General features: G+C 33.9%; 3 protein-coding genes across 5 annotated transcripts; 2 read left to right on the forward strand and 1 right to left on the reverse strand.

The window, feature by feature from the left end:
• The first annotated feature begins 4,970 nt into the window (after positions 1–4,970).
• LOC123701874 (EARP and GARP complex-interacting protein 1) lies at positions 4,971–9,971 on the forward strand. Of its 2 annotated transcripts, none has more exons than XM_045649461.1 (9): positions 4,971–5,124; positions 5,217–5,348; positions 6,023–6,169; positions 6,481–6,567; positions 7,314–7,502; positions 8,192–8,313; positions 8,571–8,672; positions 9,231–9,359; positions 9,785–9,971. In XM_045649461.1, the coding sequence occupies exons 1-9, from the start codon at positions 5,083–5,085 to the stop codon at positions 9,945–9,947; spliced, it is 1,113 nt and encodes a 370-aa protein (XP_045505417.1). In that variant the 5' UTR covers positions 4,971–5,082; the 3' UTR covers positions 9,948–9,971. The 2 variants fall into 2 exon arrangements, with proteins under 2 accessions (XP_045505417.1, XP_045505418.1); XM_045649462.1 differs by having other exon boundaries at positions 7,317–7,502.
• Positions 9,972–11,597: 1,626 nt separating this feature from the next.
• On the reverse strand, positions 11,598–13,820 carry LOC123701875 (RNA-binding protein pno1). The gene is made up of 3 exons (XM_045649463.1): positions 13,462–13,820; positions 12,901–13,063; positions 11,598–11,964 (listed from the first exon to the last, which is right to left on the reverse strand). The coding sequence occupies exons 1-3, from the start codon at positions 13,695–13,697 to the stop codon at positions 11,620–11,622; spliced, it is 744 nt and encodes a 247-aa protein (XP_045505419.1). The 5' UTR covers positions 13,698–13,820; the 3' UTR covers positions 11,598–11,619.
• A 423-nt stretch (positions 13,821–14,243) lies between these two features.
• Positions 14,244–18,719, forward strand: LOC123701800 (NADH dehydrogenase [ubiquinone] 1 alpha subcomplex subunit 10, mitochondrial). Of its 2 annotated transcripts, none has more exons than XM_045649359.1 (5): positions 14,244–14,380; positions 14,449–15,154; positions 16,031–16,204; positions 17,029–17,244; positions 18,558–18,719. In XM_045649359.1, exons 2-5 carry the CDS (start codon positions 14,453–14,455, stop codon positions 18,666–18,668), a joined length of 1,203 nt encoding a protein of 400 aa, XP_045505315.1. In that variant the 5' UTR covers positions 14,244–14,380; positions 14,449–14,452; the 3' UTR covers positions 18,669–18,719. The 2 variants fall into 2 exon arrangements, with proteins under 2 accessions (XP_045505315.1, XP_045505314.1); XM_045649358.1 differs by having other exon boundaries at positions 14,341–14,380; positions 14,434–15,154.
• Positions 18,720–26,096: the final 7,377 nt, after the last annotated feature.

Below are 26,096 nucleotides of genomic sequence, written 5' to 3' on the forward strand. Positions count from 1 at the left end.
AACAATATTTTGATCAACTTAGACCGGACTCTCAGTGGAGTTTCGTTTGCAAAAATAGCGGACCTAAATCTGACTTCTGATATATATTGTATAGATCCCAGACATCCTATAGACAGATGTTGCCAACCAGTTTTGTGGTCCCCCTCCCCCCACCCCGGTAATTAAATATGGCATACAAAGAAAAAAATTAAAATTTCCAAAACATGCCGTGTGGGGTATCAAATGAAAGAGCTTATTGAGTAGATCACGAATATATAGCATACTATAACATTTCTTACACTTTCTCTAAGATTTTTTAGAAAATTTACGAACATGCTCCATTTTTGAGTTCACTTTGAACCACTATAGATTGAAAACTCATGAATATATTTTTTAAATTCTTATATTAAATAATTAACAATAGTCCATTGTTTACGATTCAATAGTTCGTACAGTGAAATAGTTGCATGGGGGAGTGAGGGGAGAATTCAAATATGGCGAGTATATTTTCAAGTTTATGCCAAAAATAAAGGCCTAATACAAAAATATCGGTGTCAGGGCTTAGAATAATTATCTCTGCACTGTCGTTGTTTTTGACAGAATGAAAAATATGGCAGAACAATATTGAATCAGCCTCTGTGTGATTAGATTTCAAATCGGTAACTTCAGTGAAAGTTGCGCCTTGCAATTTAAAACATTTTGTGGGGTCATCGAATCCACCACATACATATAGCTCACTTATATTATATTACGAACTTGTTAATTATTTAAAATAATAATTTAAAAAATATATTCATGAGTTTTCAATCTATAGTGGTTTAAAGTTAACTCAAAAATGGAGCATTTTCGTAAATTTTCTAAAAAATCTTAGAGAAAGTGTAAGAAATGTTATAGTATGCTATATATTCGTGATCTACTCAATAAGCTCTTTCATTTGATACCACACACGACATGTTTTGGAAATTTTAATTTTTTTCTTTGTATGCCATATTTAATTACCGGGGTGGGGGGAGGGGGACCACAAAACTGGTTGGCAACATCTGTCTATAGGATGTCTGGGATCTATACAATATATATCAGAAGTCAGATTTAGGTCCGCTATTTTTGCAAACGAACATCTGCTTGGAGCCTGCTCTAACTATGCATTACGTACATTCGCTTTTTAAAAAATTTAAATTTAACTTTTTTTTAGTTAGTTACGTTTAAGAATTAATTTAAAATGTTTAGTGTTTACTTTTTAATTTGTTTGGTTACTGTGCATATTAATAAATGATTATACATTTTTGCATTTCTAAAAGTCTAACCGGTCGATGCGGTAAATAAAGCACATTATTTATTTATACCCTCAATTCTTGAAAACCGATCGCGCTTCTAAAAGCTTTCCAAAACTCTTTTTTATTATTTTTGGCGGGCTCTGGCTGGAAGCAGATTCAAACTTTTTAAAAAAGAAAAAATCCACAGTTAGCAACAGACTGGAAACTTTAAAACGACAAAGATTTGAAAATGCGAATTCTAAATTTAAACGGATACATTCCAAACAGAACAAGAACTGTAGTCGTAAAAAGCGCACTAAAGTTAAGCCTCCGTTTAAGCAGTACGACATTGCAAAGTTTTTCCAATTTTATTTGCCAGTAATTTAACAAAAAGATAATGAACTAAATAATGATTAAGTAAAATATTTATTAAGCAAAGATTAAAAAACGTGTCATTCACAAATAAAAAAAGGTTTGATTAGGTAATAAAATGTGTATAAAATAGTCGTATCGGATCCGTATCGTTAGTTTTAAATGATAACGAGCGCGGAGCCTTTGATAGCGTCCCACGCGGCGATCGAGAACCCGAGATAGGCATGCATCGTAAGAATAAAGCCAGATTAGTGAATATTTTAAAACTTAACTTGAAATTCCGAAAACATCCCCGTATTAAAAGCGATAACGCAAAAATAACACGACAAAGATGCCGCACCACGTTTCAAGATAAAGGATATTTATATGCGACGCGCGTCACTTCGTATGGGAATTTTCTAAAATTGTCTACAAAATGTACGAGACGGTTAATTATAGTCTGTCAGTGATTTACGTGTCTCTGGTTATTTAGACTCTGCCAAGGACTCTGCGCAAACCTATACTCGTTTGACATTTCGGAGAACGATTTAAAAAAAAGTATTTTAAATTGTCGTAAACTGTCGTAAAGGTATCTCCAAAACTGCAGATGATAATTTGTATGGCGCTGTAAAAAAAAGTCGTGGGTTTGAGAGCAGACCAGCTTAATAAAACGAAAGAGAAAGAAATTTTAGAGGTACATATAGTTATACCGTTTACCGTGTAAAAATGTGGGTCATATAATATTTTGTAGTCATTTCGAAAGCTCAGAGAAAAGATCTTAGGAAAAGATAATCTAAATAAAAAAAAATGTGTGCGTGTACTATAGTCAACTAGTGTACAGTGTACACACGTAAGAAGTGAAACTTCTCTATGACCTTATTTTCCAAAAAATAATTTACTATATGCAACTTTACAGAAATACGTCGAATCACGCGTGGTAGGGATAAGAAGAAGATGGCGCGTAACGGAAAAATGTCACGCGTAACGAAAAAATGTTACACTCAACTTTTTTCCAACCCGATAAAGAAGTTTCACTTCAATAACATGAAAGAAAAAATGTTTCCGAATACGCCATGTTGTGTTTCATTTAACTGTAATTTCGATAAACAACGAAACATTCGTCATGTATGCAGATAATAATTGGCTAATAAAGGACTACAATGATTACACTCCAATCTATACTAATATTATAAAGCTGAAGAGTTTGTTTGTTTGAACGCACTAATCTCGGGAACTAATGGTCCGATTTGAAAAATTCTTTCGGTGTTAGATAGCCCATTTATCGAGGAAGGTTATAGGCTATATTTCATCACGCTACGGGCAACAGGAGTGGAGTCACGGGGGTGAAACCGCGCGGAGCAGCTAGTATTATAATATGGCGCTAGCAATGCGTCAGTCCTGATAAGGAATTTCATAATAAACGTCTGCCGACCGAGGATGTTCCCATGACTATCGTGACCTCAAATTCCGGTGCCTTCTATCTCTTTATATCCGTTTTGTTTATCCTCGCTTTTTCAATTATTTATCTAATGGAAAACCTGACATTTGCCAGGTATATATACCGCCATGAAACTATGCCGCTATGAAACTGCTCTGTATGCAGTGAAATGATATCTAGAGTCTAAACTGACGACTGCGTGATTTTTTTTACATTATTTACATTATAATCTTAAATTGTTATTTCACCTAATTTATTAACGCAACTAAACAATACGACACTTTTTTAACCGACTTCAAAAAAAAGGAGGAGGTTATCAATTCGGCCGGTATTTTTTTTTTTTATGTATGTACACCGATTACTCCGAGGTTTCTGAACCGATTTACGTGATTCTTTTTTTGTTCGATGCGGGATGGTGTCGAATTGGTCCCATAAAAATTTTATTCGGATAGGCCCAGTAGTTTTTATTTTATGAGCATTTTTGTCTGTAGGTATTTGTAAATTTTGCAAGTGCAAGTTTGAAGTCGGTTGTTTTTAACGCAGTTATCACTTGTCGTAAGTAAATATACTTTAAAAATACAAATCTTTATATTCTTCCCGGTAATAATTATAATAATATCTATTACAAAATTCTTTTTTTGTTCGATGCGGGATGGTGTCGAATTGGTCCCATAAAAATTTTATTCGGATAGGCCCAGTAGTTTTTATTTTATGAGCATTTTTGTCTGTAGGTATTTGTAAATTTTGCAAGTGCAAGTTTGAAGTCGGTTGTTTTTAACGCAGTTATCACTTGTCGTAAGTAAATATACTTTAAAAATACAAATCTTTATATTCTTCCCGGTAATAATTATAATAATATCTATTACAAAATTTTAATCACCACAAAGTTATTTCAGAAAAATATTTCACTGTCTGTTAAAGGTTACCTCGCTAAATTTGGTAGTGAAGTTTGAAACGTTGAAATGAAAATAGTAGCCCATGCAATGCCGGAACAATCAATCAATATACCAAATAATTAATAAAGCAAGGCTACAGCTGTCTTTCAAATGTAAACAGTTAGCACATTATTTATGCATCCATGCTTTGTGCTTGATGTCACAAATAATACCGTTCTTGGTAATGTAGACGGTCATATCAATATTGTGGACGGAATATAAATGTGTATTGTTATGTAAATTTCGATTTGAAATGTTTATTTCTTGGTTAGCAACCCTTATTATATTACGTCTGTATAGATTTAGTAGTAGAGAGGATATTTAAATACATTATTGAGGTTCATTAAATATTGTGTATACATTTTACAACCATTTTTGAATATAGTTTTCAATACGACGTATTTTATTTTTACTAGGTTTCTGAACTCGGATAAACGAGGTTCAGACACAATTTTCTACTACATTTTTAAAACATTCTTCTACTAAAATGGCGAGAATATATTGATACAATTCCAATAAGTGAATAATTGGGATACAGATGTTTTTACACGTATTTTAGTGATCGAATTTTCTTTACGGACAACTGGGTTATCAACCTTCTGTGACTAATCTGAAGTACAGACTCTTCTCGTAGAATTGTCTAGATTAAATCAAGAACATCCAGATATTATTATGAATGCGAAAGTTTGTGAGGATGGATGTTTTTTACTCTTTCACGCAAATTCTACTGAACCAGTAGAATAGAATTTAGTAGTACCACCAATGGGCTAGTATGAAAGTGCGCGCACGTAGCGACATAACTCCCCAATTGATGGGAGAGACAAAATAGTTGCGGCTCTAAGTCTGCATACAAAAGTATGTTATAAATCAGCCTCAGCCCTATAATAAGCCTAAAATTTACTTGAATTCGTCCTCTTTTTCTAAATTCTACAATATTTGTTTATCTGTGCTTTTGGAAATGTCATTGTTACTCTGTATCGATTGACATTTGACAGTTGTTCACCAGTTGTTTTGCTATCTGTACATTCTAATTTTCATTTCAAATGTAAACAATTAAATTTGCATTTTGCAAATACATACATTACAGTATTTGTAAATTATATTAAAACTTAATAACTGCTTAAATATGGAGGAAGGGAATTCAATTATTTACGGCTTAGAACATCAGGTAACATCACACAATAAGATACCAAATCGATATATTTGTAAGAACCATTGCTAATGATTAAAAATATAATCTGAATTCTTAATTTTTTTCAGACAAGAGCCCTATCACCTCAATATGAGAGTGATGCTATAAGGTTCCTTATTGGTACTCAAAGTTTGAAGCCTCAGTCGAACCAAGTACATGTTGTAGAACTCGAAGAAGATACAGGAGCCCTGCATACTAAGGCAAGTTGTTATAATATATCTTAGTATTTTTTATACTACATGTATTGTATGCCAAATGGATCTTGTCAGATAAATATACATATGATAGATGTGTTCTTGTTAAATATAAAATACTAGCTTTCCGCCTGCGGCATCGCCCACTTTGGCTAAAACTTAATAAATTATATTCTAAAAACTTCCTCTTGAATCACCAATCAAAGATTTAAGCATATATAGGGACAGAGAAAGTGACTTTGATTATTCTATGTAGTGAAGTAAATATTAAAAAGCATTATTAACATAAACAGGTATTTTATTTTTTATATGAATCAACAAGTAGATAACTGCGTTAAAAACAACCGACTTCAAACTTGCACTTGCAACATTACAAATACAGACAAAAATGCTCATAAAATAAAAACTACTGGGCCTATCCGAATAAAATTTTTATGGGACCAATTCGACACCATCCCGCATCAAACAAAAAAGAATTACGTAAATCGGTTCAGAAATCTCGGAGTAATCGGAGTACTTACATTTAAAAAAAACATACCGGACGAATTGATAACCTCCTCCTTTTTTTTGAAGTCAGTTAATAATAAAGAAATACATTCTCCAAGCAGATATGATCATAATAAATAAAGGCAGAACACAACCAAAAAATACTATAATAATAATAAATATTGATTTTCTAGGTCTATAAGCACAATATTGGTGAAATCTGGCATCTCCGATGTTCTCCCCATGATGCGGCAACACTCATGACCACACACAATTCTTACGACCCAGACACTTCTCAGTGCACCATGGGTGTGTCTATATTTAAACTGCCTACTTTGGATGTGAGTATATTATTTATTTTATTTTATTTATACAGAAAACAACTCGATTGTTTACCTTGATTTTAAACATATGTTTTACCGGTTTATAAACTGGTTCCTTATCTGTTCATGAAAACATAAAACCATTGGGATAATAATGTAATGAATAAAATAAAAATAATCACATTAAAAGTCTTATAAAATCTCTCAATTTCTCATTTAAAAAAAATCTTGCCTGTTTATTTATGTCTATGTCGCAATCACGACTAAACCATAGCACCTAAAAATTAAATAAAATAAATAAATATAATTATTGTTTTTTTTAATTGAAGGTAATACCAAAAGATGTTGATGATCTCAGTGCTATTCAAGGCCGAAATGCAGAGGATATGGAACATCTCATCACCATCACTCCTGAGGTAAGTGAGTAAGTGGTAAGTGGTAATTGGTAACAATTAATAAATAAATAATATTAAGAATATGAAATGTTTGTTTGTTTGAACGCGCTAATCTCAAGAACTACGGGTCCGATTTGAAAAATTATTTCTGTGTTCCATAGCCCATTTATCAAGGTAGGCTTTAGGCTATACATCATCACACTAAGACTAATAAGAGCGGAGCAATGCGGGTACAACCATGGGGCACAGCTTGTAAATAATATGAATGTGGTATAGGGTTATTTTGGTAGGGTACATCTAGATGTACCCTACCAAAATAACCCTATACACATATATAAAAAGCCCTAGGGCTTTTACTATATCTTTAATATGTCAAATTGATTTGCTGTTTTCATTTAGGAATAACAAATCTTTATAACACTAAATGAATTTTCAATAACAGTGAGTAACAGTCTTATAAATATCTTAGAAATATTCAATTCAATTTTTATGTTATGGCAATTTTGCCTTTTAAAATTATGCCCGTGTGAAGTTGGGAAGATTATACACGCATCATCATGTTTAACTGAGTTATAAATCTACCTCGATTTAACATACAAATGCAATTTGTGAGTTAATTGAAATCTCTCTTCAATCATTTCTTCTTGTGTTTAAATTTATAGAATATTTTATGCAATCCTAAACAACAATGTAATTGTAATGCTTGTTTTATTGTATTATTGTAATAATTCTAAGAGCAATAAAGTATCAATAAATAATAATTCCAGAAGCCCGAAGACGAGATCCGCTGCGCCGAATGGCACCCCACAGACGCGAATCGTATCGGCATAGTGCTCGACGCTAGTGTGAGTGTGCGTGACGTCACCACGGGAAGTGTCGTCACGGGCTTCGTGCCGGAAGGGCGAGCTAGGCTTAAGTTCACGGGTGGGAAGTGGAGTCCGCAGGCTCAGTATCAGGTAATATACACTACGGCTCCTACGCCGGGGGCCGTGGGTATCTTTGGAAGATTTCCCCACTATAAAAAAAAACGGTAATATACACTAGGACTTCATACACACACACAAACACAGACAGACGCACACATACAACAACACAAGGGCTCGTACACACAAGACCAAGACATATACACACGCATACAAATATACGTGCAGACAACCCACGCACACATAGATATACATAAACATAATCTATATACTAATAATTAATATTATAAACCTGAAGAGTTTGTTTGTTTGTTTGAACACGCTAACATCAGGAACTACTGGTCCGATTTGAAAAATTATTTTGGTGTTAGATAGACCATTTATTGACCAAGGCTATAGGCAATATTATTATTATTATATCATCACGCTAAGACTGACAGGAGCGGAGCAACGCGGATGAAACCGCGGGGTACACTAGTATATAATAAATGTGCACATAGACCACTATTTCAAACATTTCTTCATTCTAATACTCTATCGCCGGGAACGCTTTTGAATCATCAAAATACATTATTAATATTTTAGAACCGGTTCCACCGGTTAGAAACTTCGGAAAGCAGATTAAGATAATAATATAGATGATAACCGGCAAGAAATTGGTAACAATAAGTAGGCAAAATAAATTTAGCCCGTATTATCCTACTAATATAAATCCTTTTTAGTTCGCAGTACTGCAAGACACGCATATAAAGTGCTTCGACACGAGGACGGACTGCAAGCCGGCGTGGAGCATAGACAACGCGCACAGACAACTGGCCAGAGACCTCGACTTTAATCCTAACAGGTAACACACTCTTTTTTTTTCTGTAACTTTATTTGCTTATTGACAGTTAACTTTTTCTTAAATCTTTGATTAAAACATATATTTCATTCCCTTTATAAATTTTTTGGTTTTCTCAAAGGTCAAATTTATATCAAAATTTTATCTAACGATTTTGCATGAAAACAGAATAATCTGTTTTGTAGGTATAAACCTACATACAGAAGATTAATATTAACATGTAAAATAATAAATAATATGTATTGAATACATTGTTACAGACAATTTCATTTGGCAAGTGCAGGAGACGACGCGGCGTTGAATATTTGGGACTACAGAAATGGGAAGGAACCAATTTTCAGCAGAACTGACCATTCTCATTGGTAATTATTTAATTTATTTTTTTATGAATATCTCATTTCTGCACTAGATATTTTTAACCGACTTAGAATAAAGGAGGTTTTAAATTCGACAGTATATAATTTGTTATCTCTAGGCTTTTGACAGGGACCAGGGTGAACAGAGTTTGATGACCTTTTTTTATTTAAAAAAGATGGTGTTTGGTCGGAATTTGGTCTGTTTTTAACAATTTGAAAGCGTTTAAGATTTTTAAAGTATATACATTGAAAAATTCGTATTGTAATTAGGGTTAAATTCATCAGTTATGAAGTTACCAGTTAAAATATCTTTTATCATATACTACCTGTGCCCCGCGGTTTCACTCGCATTGCTCCGCTCCTGTTGGTCTTAGCGTGATGATAAATAGCCTATATCCTTCCTCGATAAATGGGCTATCTAACACCGAAAGAATTTTTCAAATCGGTCCAGTAGTTCCTGAGATTAGCGCGTTCAAACAAAATCTTCAGCTTTATAATATTAATATAGATAAAATAATATAAAATCATTTATAAAAGTGTATATTTCACTAAATATTTTTCCAGGGTATGGACGGTACGATATAACACGTACCATGAACAACTGTTAGTGACCGGCAGTTCAGATGGAAGGGCTCTGCTCACAGCAGCAGCTAGTATATGTGATTCGGATGACGAGAAGAAACTCAGCCAAGTGTATGTTATTTTGTTTTTGAATCAAGTGAAATTTTACGAATTTTCATAATGTAACGCCGTTAGTACACCGACGCATTCGCGTGCGGCAAGCCAATAATTGTATGTTGTTTTTGAAGTGACACTTATTTAGGCGCGATGAGAGCAAAAATTTCAAGGTCGCGTCATGGCAATACCGTCCCGTCATGGAGTAAGGCGACGATTTTGGTATCTTAGAATCTTGCCAAAGAAGTTTCACTTCTGACACGTGTGCTCGACAGTCGGCAAACACGCTCTTTGTTGCTTTTGCATTTATAATAAAAAAGATAAATAACCACTTTTACTAGTTGCTTTGCTCAATTGTGGAAGAGTTAACTTTTTACTAGTGTTTTAGTTTATCCAAATTTTTTGAGACCCATGTTTAAATTAATTGTATTTTTTTATAACAGATTGGAAGATGGCGTGCTTCAATCGTACGAACAGCACGAGGACTCCGTTTACTGCGTGGAATGGAGCACAGCGGAGCCCTGGACCTTCGCCTCGCTCAGTTATGACGCTAGACTTGTCTTGTCTAGAGTCCCGAGACATTTTAAATATAAAATTCTGTTGTAGACTGTTTAAATTGGCATGCCTGTTTGTTATGTGTATTATGATTTTAAGAAATATAAATCCATTATTATTATATTTATTTATATTACAAAACAAGCTTTTTGTAGTAAAAGAAAAACCTGCATCGTTCCCATTCTCGTGGGCTTTTGCGATAAGAACTATCCTATGTGGTAATCCAACTTATTCTGTTTGTGCCAAATTTCATGATAATAGGTTCAGCAGTTTTTGCGTTAAGGATTAACAAAACAAACAAAGAATCTTTCGCAATATAATGTTAGTAGGAAAAAAAAGAACAACATTATAATATTACTATAATCTTTATAAATGTGTAAACTTGGATGGTAAGTTGCTTTAACCTTTTAACCACCCGACTTCAGAACAGTTGGCGTGTCCCTAGCGCCCGGCACAGTGAATCGAAAATTAAATACCTAAAAGAAAGAGGGATGTGCGATACTTAACATTGTGATGTCGATATTTCGTTTTAATAACGACATTTGCATTTGCGAGCATGGTTAACTAACAACTACATCTCACCAAGCTAAGTTTGCACCTCGCGTCGTTTACGTCACACTGAGACTTAGGTAGGTACGGGCTGTAAAAAATGATTCGCTATGACTAAAAGTAAACAAATGTTTGTTAGATTTTACTTTGCATTTGTTGTTTTTAACATTATATTATACGGGTACATGCCGCATTCCAGCGAGGTGTAAACTTAGCTTGGTAGAGATATAGGTACCTACCTACTTGAATACTACTTAGGTACCTTACGAAATTATTCGACATTTTTCGCAAGTCAGTAAAACAAAGTGTTTAAAAATTTGAACGATTTATTAATTATTTTCATCGCCTTCTAGAATTCGTATTAACTCTTCAGTAGTCGTCATGATACATTTCTATCATGTACATTTATCGACATACGAACGTAAAACTTCATGCACAAGCACAACACTGATGGAAAATTCCAGAAGTCGGCACTCGTTTATGACGTAAGAAGCGGTCGTCTTTATCAAAGAGTATAGTAATATAGAGGGAAGTCTTTATCCGACAGTAGCGCAGGGCGTACTAACAAAGTAAGTTTCGGAACATGTAGGCTAGGGATGGGCACCATCAATTGAATCGCTGACATTTCATATGTAAATTTACTTAATTAACTTAATTTTAAAGGAATTAAATGAAATACTCACAAATATTTGTAAACAAATGTTTTAATGACAATTGCTGTATTTGTTTTAAAGTTAATTAGTCAGTATAACGAGAAATATTTTGATTTATGTTTATTTTTGTATCGAAAAATCTTGGCATATGTCCCGTCACTCATGTCGGATTTTGTCGTCATGGGCGTTGCACATCAATACAATTTTCTAAAAATAATGTTAGTAATTCATCTAACTTTGGACATTATTTTTAGGACTTCTAATTAAGAGACTAAAGTGTATTAAACTGTAAATGATTACTTAGTTAACTATTTGCCTAATATAAACATATTTTTGACAGAATGCAGCGTAATTAAATAAAAAAGCTGATTAAACGAGCAGTGATATTTTGGTCGTAAATATACGACTCTGGCGAAATGGGCCCGAAAATATTTTTCGGATTAATCCGACGTAGGCGGTTAAAAGGTTAAAATATATTTTACAAATAAAAGAAAAAACATTTGGATAAATATATTTATTAGCTAAAATCTCTCCGCCACTCGCTTCGCAACATTCCTCAAATTTCCGTACACTTTCGAAGGAGGTGATCCCATGATAAGGTTGCATATAGCCCGTCTTGCCAGAGCGATGTTCTGATAACTGCCTAAAATGTGAATTTTTGAGTCTGCCAACACTATTCTTGTCTTTGTCACATTCTCTATGGTGAATTTGGTACGACCGGCCTTGCCTGCTAATCTACCTATAGCTCTGCCGAGGTGATCGCCTTGTAACGTTTTAACATCTTTAATTTCAAAGGTCTCTACAAATAAATCGTCAAGCCTGAGCAGTGCTAGTGCGTCTTCCACTTCAAACCCACAGACGAAAGCCTGAAACAGTAATAAAATACATTTAAATTTGTTGAACTATCCGTTTATAATGACATTGAAGGGGAATATCAAACACGTCATAATAAACAGACGTCATACAAAGCATTTTGTAGAAAATAAACAATCTCCTGTTTTTGTTAGTATTTAATACAGAGAAACAAAATAGAGATGCCTACACATTGAGACTCAAAAAAATAAAGTGTTGACGGATATCATAATTTTCCCAAACAGAAACTAGTGTTGAAAGTTTTTATTCATTTCGGTCAGTATAACCGGACAATTCATTAAAAATTGGTCACTAGAAACAAAGTCATTTTATCCGACTTTTATTAAGAATTTTTTATGAAAACCAAAACTTTGCTGTATAATACGTCATAATAAGCGGTTGCTCAATATAACCGGAGTCACAATAAAAGGATTCTACTGTAGTTGGATTAAGAGGTATTAATCTCCTATCTACAATATAAAACTTGATTGCATGAATTTCTTTACTGTATCTATTTATTTAAAACAATCTGATATATAATATTATTATAAAATCTATAAACCAAATTATTGCAATTATTTATTTCCATAAGGAAACTATGAAAAACAACTGTTTTGCTTTTTCTTAATCAATTTCTAAGTTTGCATTAATTTAATTATTTCTCAGTAAGATAAGGATAAAGGTAACTTCTTTAACTTTTCCAATTAGCTGAAGTTTATTACAACTAGAATTCTTTATGTAGCATGTAATAGCAAACCTTAAAAACGACGTGTGACACTCGGGGGCTGCCGCGGTAAAGCTATTGCATGCTATGCCTTCAAGCCACACTTCTGCCTGCCGGGATGGACCATGAGGTTCTTTCGTTACAGTATTTCTCGATTTGGTCTCCGCACTCTAGGCCCGCGATAGAAGCTATGCAATAGCTTAAAAAAGTATAACAAAATATATACCTTAACAAAATCTGCAGCTTTCTGTAGATTTGCAATATCTTTTGTTTCTGGCCCAATTTTAATTTCTACATTCCTCGTTTTTGTGTTGAATCTGACTTGTAAAAGCAGGTGCTCCACAATCGGTGTGAATATCTTCAACCAATTTTCTTTTAATGGTGTGTATCTATAAAAATAAACATAATCAAAAAAGTTTTAGGTACTCACAAATTTTATTCTTATTTTTATGTTAGTATCAATGTAAGTCCCTGTTTATTATTTAAAAAAAAGGTCTTAAACATTAAAATTTACCAGAACCGTAACCTTGTACTCAATAGAATTGAACTAATCTACACTAATATTATAAAGAGGAAAACTTTGTTTGTTTGTTTGATTGTAATGAATAGGCTCATAAACTACTGGACCGATTTTATAAATTCTTTCACCATTCGAAAGCTACATTATCCACGAGTAATATAGGCTATATATTATCACGCTAAGACCAACAGGAGCGGAGCCACGCGGGTGAAACCGCGCGGCACAGCTAGTCTAACATAAAATTAACAGCAAATTTCTAGGTTATACCTGTGAGCTGGAACTGCTACTTTTCGCATATTTACTTTAGTTTCATTGGGTTCTGCGCTCTTCTTCGGTCTCTTTGCTTTAGATCGCTTACGTTTTGTTTTAGTTTCAGCGCCATTCTGTTGTTCTACGTCCATACCATCACCGCCTTCAGAATCTGCGGGACGCTTGAGATTTTTCAGCTTTATCGGATTTTTTGCTGGTAGAAATTCATCTACATTAATATTTTCCACTTCCATTTTGAAAAACTATATTAAATATTGAACAAAAGATTAGAATATCGTGGTTTTTAATTTTATTTTGTTTTCAATTATTTATCCACATGGCTTTTGACATATGCCATCACTGAAAGGAAATCTGACATTTTACGTTTCGTTTAGGAATCGATTGTACCCACTGTACCATAGACTATACATAGGTTTATACTTTTGTTAGACTCAGTTTTAACATGGTCTCGTCCAAGTTATAAAATGCGCTTTGGAAAGAAAGTTAGAGATCAAGGCAGTAATTTCCTGTTTATAACACGCTTTTATAGTAAAACTTGTTTCTTTTCAAATTTACTAATCATAGTAAAAAGAACCTTTTTTAAGTCGCTTTTCAATGTTTTCGTCTCGTTTTCAATTAGAAATCACTAAAATTGCGGAAATAATTTTCACTTTGACACATCAACAACTCAGGTTTTATTGACAATTACGTAATTATAAGTGCTGCCATATAAATTTTCGAAATAAAAAGCCAGTCTCATCTTTCGTTAGCCAGACAATAACGACGAAAAATACGATAAACAAAAATTGAATACAGATAAAACGAAGTTATAGTATTGTCTATGAAACGAATGTCAATTGTCAAATTTAGAACTGTCATCAAACAGAGGTGTTATGTCACACTTCTAGTTCGATTTTTTATTATGAATTAATTTGAGGTAAGTAAATTAAATACACACCGTTCGAACTCAATGCATTGTAAAAAACACAGCCTTTAATTTCACAGCAATATGGCCACACTTATTCGAACTACATTTGTGAAGGTGATCAGCCCTGCTCAGGGTGGCAAGATCGCAGGATGTACCATCTTGCAAAAGCGGAATATCAGTGGAAAAACTTTGAGGGAATCTTTCCCCCCTCGTCCACCTAAGCCCGCACCATTCGATTATGTTAACAAAGACTACACTTGGTTACGTAGTCTTTTCGACAGAACTACTCATAGATTCGATGAGAACACCAAAGTAGTCGTCGTCGAGGGCCCAGTGGCGGCTGGCAAGACTGAATTTGCGGCCGCGCTTGCAGAAGACCTTGGTATGAAGCATTTCCCTGAAGCCAACATGGACATCCATTACATTCAACAGGGAGTCGATCTGCGGACCTTTAACAATAAGTTGCCAGAGGACGCTAGAAGCTTTGAGCACATAGAATTCAACATGACACCTAATCATCGCTTGGCTGGTAACTACCAAATCATGATGTACATGGCTAGATACAGCCAGTATATTGATGCGGTGGCTCATTTGTTGAACACTGGCCAGGGTGTGGTATTGGAGCGATCCCCTTACTCCGACTTTGTATTCTTGGAGGCAATGTTCTCCCAGAAGTACATCAGCAAGGGTGTCCGTTCTGTGTACTATGAACTGAGGAACACAACCATTGAAGATTTGCTGCGTCCTCATTTGGTCATCTATCTAGATATACCAGTAGATAAGGTATGAATTTCCAGCAGTTGTTTATATTATTAACTAGCTTCCGCCCGCGACTCCATCCGCGCGGAAAAATTAAGAAAAGTTTATTTTTTTTCTACGTATTTTTCCGGGATAAAAAGTATCCTATTTTATGCCCAGGATAATAAAGTATAATTATACCAAGTTTCATCGAAATCGAACCGTTAGTTTTCACGTGATGCCTGAACATACAGACAGACAGACAGACAGACAAAAAATTTTTTAATCACATATTTGGGTTTGGTATCGATCCAGTAACACCCCCTGCTATTTATTTTTTCAATATTTTCAATGTACAGAATTGAGCCTTCTACAGATTTATTATATGTATAGATTATTTCTTAGGTTGTTGAAATGTATTGATTACATTCTCATTGGAACATAATATTTAGTAATAAATTAGTGTAAATATATAAATTTGCTTCAGTTTGCTTGTGAAATAATTTGACTCAATATATTAAAAAGATGCATCAATATTTTTGTTGTGTACTTTTAAAGATTTATACTATTTAGTGATAATGTTTAGCTGTAATTAAGTCAGAAGCTATCAAAGATTGAATAAAAAGTAAATTTTGGTTTTAAACTTAACAAACATAATAAATTAAAATAATAAACCTGTTATTCACTTTTAAAGTCATACTGTCTTACCACGAAAAACTTTAGACAGGGTTTAACTTTAAGTGCGGGTTCTCTTTAATCTGGTTGTGTCATATTTCACACAGATAACTGTTAAAGTGACAGATACCTTAAAGTTAGACTGTGTTTTAATTGTTTTGTGGTAAGACCAATAAGTTTTGATTGTATCATACCTATTGTTATGACTATTGGCAGCTAGTGTTTATAATTAAATTAAAACCACAGGTTGTAGAAGCAGTAAAAAAGCGCGGCCACAAACACGAAGTCGAGGGCAAAGCGCTCACCGTGCCGTTCCTCCAAGAAATGGAGCGTCAATACAAGAACAAGTACTTGCGCGATATATCCACACACGCGGAACTGCTTGTGTACGACTGGACCGGCGGTGGTGAGGTTGAAGTGGTAAGTATTTATTTGAAAGAAAATCATTTATTTGACTCCACAATATTGACAAACACAATTAACACACAATACAATAATAAAATTAAAACAATACAACACAAAACAAAACAATACAAGTACAATAAATGCAAGACGAAGCCGAAAAGTGGAGCCAAATCAGGTAACCGCTCAGCATAACACACACAGTTATATTTTATTACTAGCTTACCGCCTGCGTCTTCGCCCGCTTGGACTTAAACCTAATAAATTATATACTAAAACCTTTCTCTTGAATCACTCTATCTATTAAAAAAAACCGCATCAAAATCGGTTGCGTAGTTTGAAAGATTTAAGCATACAAAGTGACAGAGAAAGTGACTTTGTTTTATACTATGTAGTGATAAAATTTCCGGCCCGCGGCTTCAACCACGTTTAGAAAGAAAAAACCCGTATAGCTTAAGTTCCTGTGGGATTTTCGGCTTAAAATGTAGCCTAAGTCTTATTATGGGTCTTCACTCTTCAGCTACCTAAATAACAAATTTTATTGTAATTGTAGCCTATAGTGTATAAAATAGTATTACAGTAGTATTTGTGTAAGATCACAAACTTCCTCACAAATTTTGCATTCATAATTTTAGTAGGATTTGATAACAGGATGGGATTCAAACCATCATTCGTTTAAAATGTCTATTCTTTAAAATGATGTTCAATACATTATTATCTCGACGTTTCATACACTTTGCAGCGAGCGTACGAAACGTCGGGATAATAATATAATGAATAAATCCGTTAAAATCTTTAATTTCTAAACCAAATAGCTAATTTATATTCTAAAATAATTCCAGGTTGTAGAAGACATTGAGCGTATAGACTTCGACCAATACACACACAGGGACGAGCCCAAACTGAAGGACTGGAGGCTGCCACGTGAAGTCGAATGGGCCGACCAGAGGATGATATTCACAAACAGCAAGCACATATTCATGAATCAGTTCAACATACCGAGAACTGATGTGCCCGAATTGATAACTAGTGCAGATGATATGCATGCGTATAACCAGGTAAAATATATAAAGAAACTACCTTTTCGCCCGCGTAGTCAAAGAAAATTCACATAGTTCCCGTTTCCATGGGATTTTCGATACATATCCTATGTATGTAAACCAAGGTACACTCTGTGCCAAATTTCATGAAAATCGGTTCAGTAGTTATTGCGTGTGAAAGAGTAACGATCAAATATAAAAACTTTCGCATTTATTAGTAAGATAACAGTAAATCAGTTAAATTTAAAAAATCCGAGCTCATTTTGTGGGTTGACCAATTTTTATCAAAACTACTTTACTACCGACTTTTTCTCTTGCAAATAATTGATATATGTACAACTAGCTGTGCCGCGCGGTTTCACCCGCGTGGCTCCGCTCCTGTTGGTCTTAGCGTGATAATATATAGCCTATATTACTCGTGGATAATGTAGCTTTCGAATGGTGAAATAATTTTTAAAATCGGTCCAGTAGTTTATAAGCCTATTCATTACAATCAAACAAACAAAGTTTTCCTCTTTATAATATTAGTGTAGATAAATAATAAAGTCACAATCACGGTCAAAAATTGTCCGAAGGAAAACTCTGTTCACGTGTGTATTAGGCATAGTTTTGTAATGAGCGATACAGACTTTGAATGTTACTGCCACAAAATAATGTGATAATTTCAATGAATAAATGCCGCTCTTTCATTATTTGATGATTTTTAGGGGACTGTTAGTCTATCTATAGTAGTCTATGTAGCTATGGCCGATACGTACTTAAAGGAAATAATATGTAATTAATTAATAGCAAAAACTTTGTTTCGCAAAAAACGATAAGAAACAATACAACATACAAAAACTTTACTTTAGAGGTTTTCTAACTGGAACTATATGTATAACTTGCTAGCTGTGCCCTGCGGTTTTCCCGTATTGCTCCGCTCCTATTGGTCTTAGCCTTCCTCGATAAATGGGCTATCTAAGACCAAAAGATTTTTTTTAATCGGATCAGTAGTTCCTGAGATTATCGTATTCAAACAAACAAACTCTTCAGCTTTATAATATTAGTATAGATACATGTAAATTACTTACTGCTATACATGTAAATATTCCTCTTGCAACGGTTTATTCAAGTGATATATTGTACTATATAATAATACTAGCTTACCGCCCGCGGCTTCGCCCGCTTTCTCCAAAACGATTTGAGATTTAAACTATCCTATCTCTCAAGTTGGATCGAACTGCACATGGTGTGCGAATTTTATTATAATCGGTAAAGTGGTGTAGGAGTCCATTGAGGACAAACATTGTGACACGAGATTTATATATATTAAGATTATTTATTTTAAACAGGTTGTATACTCTCACCCACAACTTCAGTTCGCGCAAGGCTACAACAAGGAAGCCGGTGACACTGGCCTCGCCTTCAAAAACAAACACCCCAAATACACGGAGTACTTCTAAACGGGGATTAGATTGTTTATTGTGAATATGTAATAAAATAGTGAATGTTAATGTTGTTTCATTTCTCTAACAAATAATATAATATAATACTAGATTACCGCCCGCGGCTTCGCCCGCTTTGTCTAAAACCTAATAAATTATATACATAAACCTTCCTCTTGAATCACTCTATCTATTAAATAAAACCGCATCGTAATACGTTGCGTAGTTTTAAAGATTTAAGCATACAAAGGGACATAGGCAGAGAAAGCAACTTTGTTTTATACCTATTATGTTATATGTAGTCAGTAGTGATAAAAATGTATGGGAAGCGCATAACTCGAGAATGGCTGACCCGATTTCGTTAAAGCGTATCACACACGGTGAAGATACTATCATATTTTAAGTTAAGATTCTCTAATATAAAATACTAGGTTTCCGCCCGCGGCTTCGCCCGCGCAGTCAAAGAAAAACCCGCATAGTATCATATTGTTTAAATAAAATAGTTCCCGTTCCTGTGAGATTTCCGGGATTGCGTCATTTTCCCGGTATAATAAGTAGCCTATGTCCTTTCTCGGGTATCAAAATATCTCCATACTAAATTTCATGAAAATTGGTTCAGTAGTTTAAGCGTGATTGAGTAACAGACAGACAGACAGAGTTACTTTCGCATTAATTATAATATTATTATGGATTACAGTATCTTAAGGGCCCTTAGTAGGTGAAAACGGCAAAATGGACTGTTTTCTATGAGCTATAATTGAAAATATTGAAGTTTTTTCACACTGAAATTTCGAATATGTATTACTTACAGAACGTATGTGTGATGGGATGACTGTTTCCAAAACACGATTGGAAATATTTTGCTCGATATAAAAAAATCCTGAAGTTACCTCTAAAATATCATATAAATGCTCATTACAAACGTATTTTACGATAATAATTCCTATAAAATCACTAATACATAAATAGGTATTTACCTTCTCGATTTCTTGACTGTTTTAGATTTAGAAAATACTAAATATTCTCATTCACTTTTTGATAAAAATGTGAATGGCGCTTACGATTTTTAGTTTCGAGCACGTTGATTTCATACTAAACGCGGACCACCTCTAGGTATATGAATAGCCAAGACAACACGATAAAATTAATGCAACCATGTTGATCATTTATTGCTTGCAGTGAGTATAATCGGTAAAAGTATATATGGTTTTACCAGCAGTGCTCCACAGTTGTTGGTCTCAGCATGATGATATTATAGCCTAGCCTTCCCCGATAAATGGGCTATCGAACAACGAAATAATCTTTCAAATCGGACCAATAGTTTAATAGATTAGCGCGTACAAACAAACACACTCTTCAGCTTTGTAATATTCGTATAGATTTATGCAGCGAGTACAATACTAAGTATATTAGTTATTTTAGTAGATTGAGTGGATAAAAAATCTCTTCGCATACGTATTCACTAGGTAATTTCACAAGCACAGCGTACTTTAAAAAATATCAGCTTTATAAAGCTGATATTTTTTTTCAAAAATGAACTTTAGCTATTTTACATACAGTTTGATAGTAACCGAGTGTCCGAGTACTTAAGCTATAGGAGCTATAGGTACATAATACATTTTAAGACTTCGTATCTTTGTTATAATAGAATATTACCAAAATAATCTTGTAAGTTGAATACAAATTGTAGTGGGCCCTCTTGCAAACAGATTGTAGGTACCTACTCGAAAGCAGAGACTCTAGAGCAGTGGTGGCTCAGTGGTGAGACCTCGGACTTCGAATCGATAAGTCCGTGGTTCGAGACCAGGCGAGCGCGCAGGAAATAAATTGATTTTTCAATTTATCTGCGCATGTTGTAACATCACCACTGCTCGAACGGTGAAGGAAAACATCGTGAGGAAACCGACATGTCGAAGAATTAAAAAGTTCGACGACATGTGTCATCCGCCAACCCGCACTTGGCCAGCGTGGTGGATTATGTAGCCTGTACCCTCATAGGAGGCCCGTGTCCCAGCAGTGGGAACGTATATGGGCTGATGATGATGATGATGATGATGACTCGAAAGCAACGCTTTCCTCGGCCGAGCACGTCTACATAGAACGAGCCACAGGAACGAGCTGCTTCGTGGAGAAAATGCTTCGCCAAGCTACTCTGCGTTACGGTGCATTTACATCAAACAAACATAGAGCTAGAATTAGAGCATCGTGATCTTTTAACTCAAAACTCGTCTTCAGTGTTGTTCAGTTTAAGATTTTTCAGTGTAAACGAAAACTCGTATTCAGTGTTATTCAGTATTACTTAAAACATTAGGTACATAGAATCTTTTCGAACGGACTAAGAACAACGGAAGAAGTTCTCATTCTTATATCATTTTGTTGATAATGTATGTTATTTTAAATAGAAGTTTTATAGCCAAGGATAGAAAAATCGGCCCAAAATGAAGGAAAAAGAAAAACACAAAATTGGTATTCAAATATTTATTTCCATTTTCTACATTTCTAAAACGATTTTATATGCCAAAATAGCACCGACATCACCGTGGATTTTCTTAGAACTATGCACTTATACAATTTTATGTGCGTAAACCTAAGTATACCATAACAAACATATATTTGCATATAAATTCACAATTTCTATATAAATTACATGGCATTTACATTAGATTTAGGAATGTTTAATGAAAATACGAAAAGCATAAGTACAAGTCAAGATTTAAATCTATATAGTATTTATAATATAATTACGATATGAAAAAATATACAGTGTACAATTTGTATGTTTAACAATATAACAAAACAGGCAACGCAATAAGTACCTTTTTCTATACATATATTTATTATACAATATGTCGAAATTTTACTTAACAAATCTCCATAAAAATTACAATAATTGCATAAAAATATAAAAAAAAACCACAGAACAGTAAGAACATAATAGAAGTGCTATAATGTCATAATTAGTATGAAAACCAGTGTCGCCAAACCCACACATTTAAACCGATAGTTATACAGTACACTACAAGTAAACTATGCCTTTGATTGGACAGCTTAATTTGAGTAAAAACTGACTTAGGTTATAAATTCAGTATTTCAATATGTACCCTCACGCACCAGGTTACGGTTTATTTTAGTATAACATCCCTAGGTATATTAGCTGTTCTGTTTCTCTTTGCTCAGAAATTCCAAATTCGAAAACATTCAGCTATTCGACAACAGAGGGCGTTGGTTTTCAATACATATAACTTTGAACCACAACACATAAAGATAAGGTTGAAATTTGTGTCACTCTAAATTAATGACAACTAAAAGAAGAACGGAAAAAGGGTCGAATAGCATTTATTCAGCACGACAAACTAGTGGTCAAAGATGATGTAGGGACGTCACGTGATAAAAGGAAGAGAGAGCAATCCAACTCACCAAAGACACCTACCGACGTCAATGATGTTAGACCAAAAATTAATAAAATAAATGCATTTGAACGAATGTATAGGAACAGATCGCAATCAACGTCAGATTTAAATAAAGAATAGCAACTAATACACGTCGGAAACCGGAAGAACACAACAAACAAGACAAAACAATTTAACGACATTAACAAAATAAACTCCATATCGCCCCCAAGCCGGTTGGTCTCCGTGGGGGATAATGACCAATCCCTTCCAGCTCTAATAACAGATAATAATAAAATAAAACCAAAAGGATACAACAAATTTTATATTTCCACCCTAAATTGCCTAACATTAAGAACACAAGAAAAATTAATAGAACTAGAAGAAGCGCTTACAAAAATAAAATGGGACATATTAGGACTAAGCGAAACGAGAAGATTAGGAGAACGTATTGAAGAACACAATGATTATTTATTATTTTATAAGGGAGAAACAAAAGGAAGTTATGGTGTAGGCTTCATAGTTAAAAAATATTTAAAAAGAAATATAATTGAATTCAAGGGAATCTCGGAGAGAATAGCTATTCTTAATATGCATTTGAAAGGGTACAAAAATATGTGGTCTATTATTCAAATATATGCTCCTACTGAACAGCATGAAGATCATACTAAAGACCTTTTCTATGAACAACTATCATTAGTTTTGAAAGACGCACATAAAAACATTATAGTTATGGGAGATTTTAATGGTAGAATAGGCGTACAACAACCAGGGGAAGAAAAAATACTAGGCAAATACGGTTTTGGTAGAAGGAGTAAAAATGGAAATAGGATGATTAATATGGCACTTGAAAATAATCTCGCATTTATGAACAGTTTCTTCAAAAAAAAAAATCCTAACAAAAAATGGACATGGCTGTCTCCCGATGGATCATACAAAAATGAAATAGACTACATAACTTCAAACAATAGAAAAGCATTTCAAGATATAAACATTTTGAACCAGTTTAATTTTAATACTAATCACAGAATGGTGAGAGCAACTCTAAATAAAACCGAACCAAGAAAAAGCAGAAACAAATTCAATATAACAGCACATTTAAAAGCAAAGCAACATTTCACAAATAAAGCTAAAAATTTAACTGAAGAAAAATATATTGAAAAAATAACCGAAATTTTTGGACCTCTATTCAATAAAATTAATTCTAAACCAAAGAAAATTTGTATGTCTGATGAAACTAAAAACCTAATTGACAAAAGAAGACAGCTTTTAAAACATAGAAAAGACCAACAAACCCTAAAAGCAATCTCGGAAATAAGTAAAAGAATAAGTAATAGTATTAAGAAGGACAGAAAGAAACGTAGAACAAAAATTTTAAACTATCACATAGAAAGGACAGGTGGAATCAAAAAAGCTTTAAAAGAACTGACCGAAACAAAAAAATGGATACCAGATGTTAAGAATAAATTAGGAAAATCAACCACAAAACGAAAAGATATAATGAAAACTGCAACTGACTTTTATAGAAAACTTTACGCGGCAGATAATATTTCAGAAAATAATGTAAATATCGATTGTGATGACATAGAAGACATACCAGATTTCCTACAATCAGAGGTAGAGAACGCTATATTAAGCCAAAAAAATGACAAAGCCCCCGGACCAGACTATGTAACAAATGAGATGATCAAAGTTTCACTTACCAAACGAGAAAACCTAAAAAAACTTACAAAATTATACAACACCGTCTTAAGAACAGAGGATATACCATCTTTATGGACTAAGAGTATAATTATTCTGCTGCATAAGAAAGGAGATAGGGGCGTTATTGGGAACTATAGGCCTATAAGTCTCATGTCAAATATCTACAAGGTATTTTCTAAATTGATATTGAAAAGAATAACGGCACTCTTAGACGAACAACAACCTATGGAACAGGCTGGCTTTAGAGCGGGCTTTTCAACGGTCGACCATATGCATGTCATAAAACAGCTTGTAGAAAAATGTCAGGAATACTGCAAACCTTTGTACATCGCTTTTGTCGACTATACTAAAGCATTCGACTCAATAAAACATAACTCGCTCTGGAGGTCACTAGTGCATCAGGGTGTGCCAAAGAAATACATCCGCATAATTAGAAACGTATACACGAATAGTAGCGCACAAGTTAAACTAGAAACAGTTGGTGAAGAGTTTCCGATAGCTAGAGGAGTAAGACAGGGAGATCCTTTATCCCCAAAACTTTTTTCGGCCGTATTGGAAAACATATTCAGGCAATTAAACTGGGACAATAAGGGTATAAATATCGATGGTAAAAAACTTAATCATCTAAGGTTTGCGGATGACTTGGTATTAATTTCCGACAGTGGTAATGCGCTTCAACATATGTTAAAACAGCTGGAAGATAAGAGTGTTGAAGTTGGACTTACGATGAATAAAGCTAAAACAAAGGTGATGACTAATAGGGAAGAAATACCGATCGAAATTCAAGGTGAAACAATTGAATACGTGAAAAGCTACACATATTTGGGGCAATTAATATCATTTAAGGACCAGTCAGAGTTAGAAATAGAGAGAAGGGTGTCTTACGCGTGGAACAAATATTGGTCATTAAAAGAAATATTTAAAAGTAAATATTTTCCAATGATATCGAAAAGAAAAGTGTTCAACTCATGTATTTTGCCATGCCTTACATACGGGTGCCAAACATGGGCACTAACTCAAAGACATCTTTTAAAACTTAGATCATGTCAAAGGGCAATGGAGAGAAGTATGATAGGCGTAACACTTAAAGATCGTAAAACAGCAGAAGAAATAAGTTCCATAACCAAGGTGGAAAATATAATAAAGAAAATAAGGCAACTAAAATGGCGATGGACGGGACACATGACTAGGGATAGTAAAACCAAATGGACCCAAATATTAACAGAATGGCAACCACGTGATGGTAAAAGAAGAAAAGGTAGACAAGTGAAGAGATGGTTAGATGATATTAAAAAGATTGGTGGAACAGTATGGACCAGATATGCGAAGGATAGGAATGAGTGGAAGCGGCTGGAAGAGGCCTATGTGTCACAAGACACGCTGATCAACAAACCGGAAAATCCGATGTGTTAAATAATAGTGTTTAAGATAGAATATTTAGTTTTATATGTATGTTTGTATCAGCAATAAAGGCTTAAATAAATAAATAAATAAATTAATGACATTAACTTGACATTAACCTGATGCTATGCTCTAAGGGATGTCAGCCTTGTTATCGATAATTCACAAATAAATTTATTTTTGTGCAATTTTTTTTTCTTTCATAGATCATCATCATTCTTTGTGCATAGGATAATGTGTCACATTTTGGAGTATGTTTATTACTACTAAGTACGTCTTTTCATATTATTATATTTAAATAAAAAACGGAATAGAATAGTATAAATCTATATTTACAAAACAAACAGAAAATATGCATTATTTTAAATCTTGGAACTGCCGTAGGTTTGATATATCGGTGGCCTTTGTTAGACTGCTTATTGCTGTTCGGCATCCAGTTAACTCGTCACGTTGCATTTATTATCCATTTCTCTTTTAAATTGGGCTCTTTCGAAAATCTATAAATAAATAGGACAAATGAAAGCTAAGGAAAAATAGAATAAAATTTAATATTTATAATGTTTGTCTTTTCGAAAGTATCGATACTGTCGATATGCGCCACATGCATCACTAATCCGACATTCGTTTGTTTATTGCAATAATATTCCAGAAAGTCTTGTTTGCTGTTCAATCTATATTAGTACTTATTTCTTATGGATTAAGGTTCATTTTGACTTAATGTTTTTATAAATTTTTGACAAATTACGACAAGCGAAGTTGTAACATAAAATATATTTAAAATAAATTAAAATAAGACTTACCGATGGTATGAAATGCCTCGATTGCTGATATTATTTCGTCTGCTATCATTTTTCCACTCTAATACCGAACAACACGCTCTAAATAATGAATAAATATGGAAATAAGGTTTGACAGTTGACAACCGACTCGAATATTTTTCTGCGCACAACTG

The sequence above is a fragment of the Colias croceus genome, chromosome 22 (genome assembly GCF_905220415.1).
Source record: "Colias croceus chromosome 22, ilColCroc2.1".
Lineage (NCBI taxonomy): Eukaryota > Metazoa > Arthropoda > Insecta > Lepidoptera > Pieridae > Colias > Colias croceus.

What these genes read in the sequence shown, in the direction of transcription:
- LOC123701874 (XM_045649461.1), top strand. Translation starts at nt 5,083, where the DNA reads ATGGAGGAAGGGAATTCAATTATTTACGGCTTAGAACATCAG. An exon ending in CAGGAGCCCTGCATACTAAG is followed by an intron (nt 5,349 to 6,022) that starts GCAAGTTGTTAT and finishes TTGATTTTCTAG; the next exon opens with GTCTATAAGCACAATATTGG. An exon ending in GTCCGCAGGCTCAGTATCAG is followed by an intron (nt 7,503 to 8,191) that starts GTAATATACACT and finishes AATCCTTTTTAG; the next exon opens with TTCGCAGTACTGCAAGACAC.
- LOC123701875 (XM_045649463.1), bottom strand. Translation starts at nt 13,697, where the DNA reads ATGGAAGTGGAAAATATTAATGTAGATGAATTTCTACCAGCAAAAAAT. An exon ending in GTAGCAGTTCCAGCTCACAG is followed by an intron (nt 13,064 to 13,461) that starts GTATAACCTAGA and finishes TTATTTTTATAG; the next exon opens with ATACACACCATTAAAAGAAA. An exon ending in AAGCTGCAGATTTTGTTAAG is followed by an intron (nt 11,965 to 12,900) that starts GTATATATTTTG and finishes TTACTGTTTCAG; the next exon opens with GCTTTCGTCTGTGGGTTTGA.
- LOC123701800 (XM_045649359.1), top strand. Translation starts at nt 14,453, where the DNA reads ATGGCCACACTTATTCGAACTACATTTGTGAAGGTGATCAGCCCTGCT. An exon ending in TAGATATACCAGTAGATAAG is followed by an intron (nt 15,155 to 16,030) that starts GTATGAATTTCC and finishes TTAAAACCACAG; the next exon opens with GTTGTAGAAGCAGTAAAAAA. An exon ending in ATATGCATGCGTATAACCAG is followed by an intron (nt 17,245 to 18,557) that starts GTAAAATATATA and finishes TATTTTAAACAG; the next exon opens with GTTGTATACTCTCACCCACA.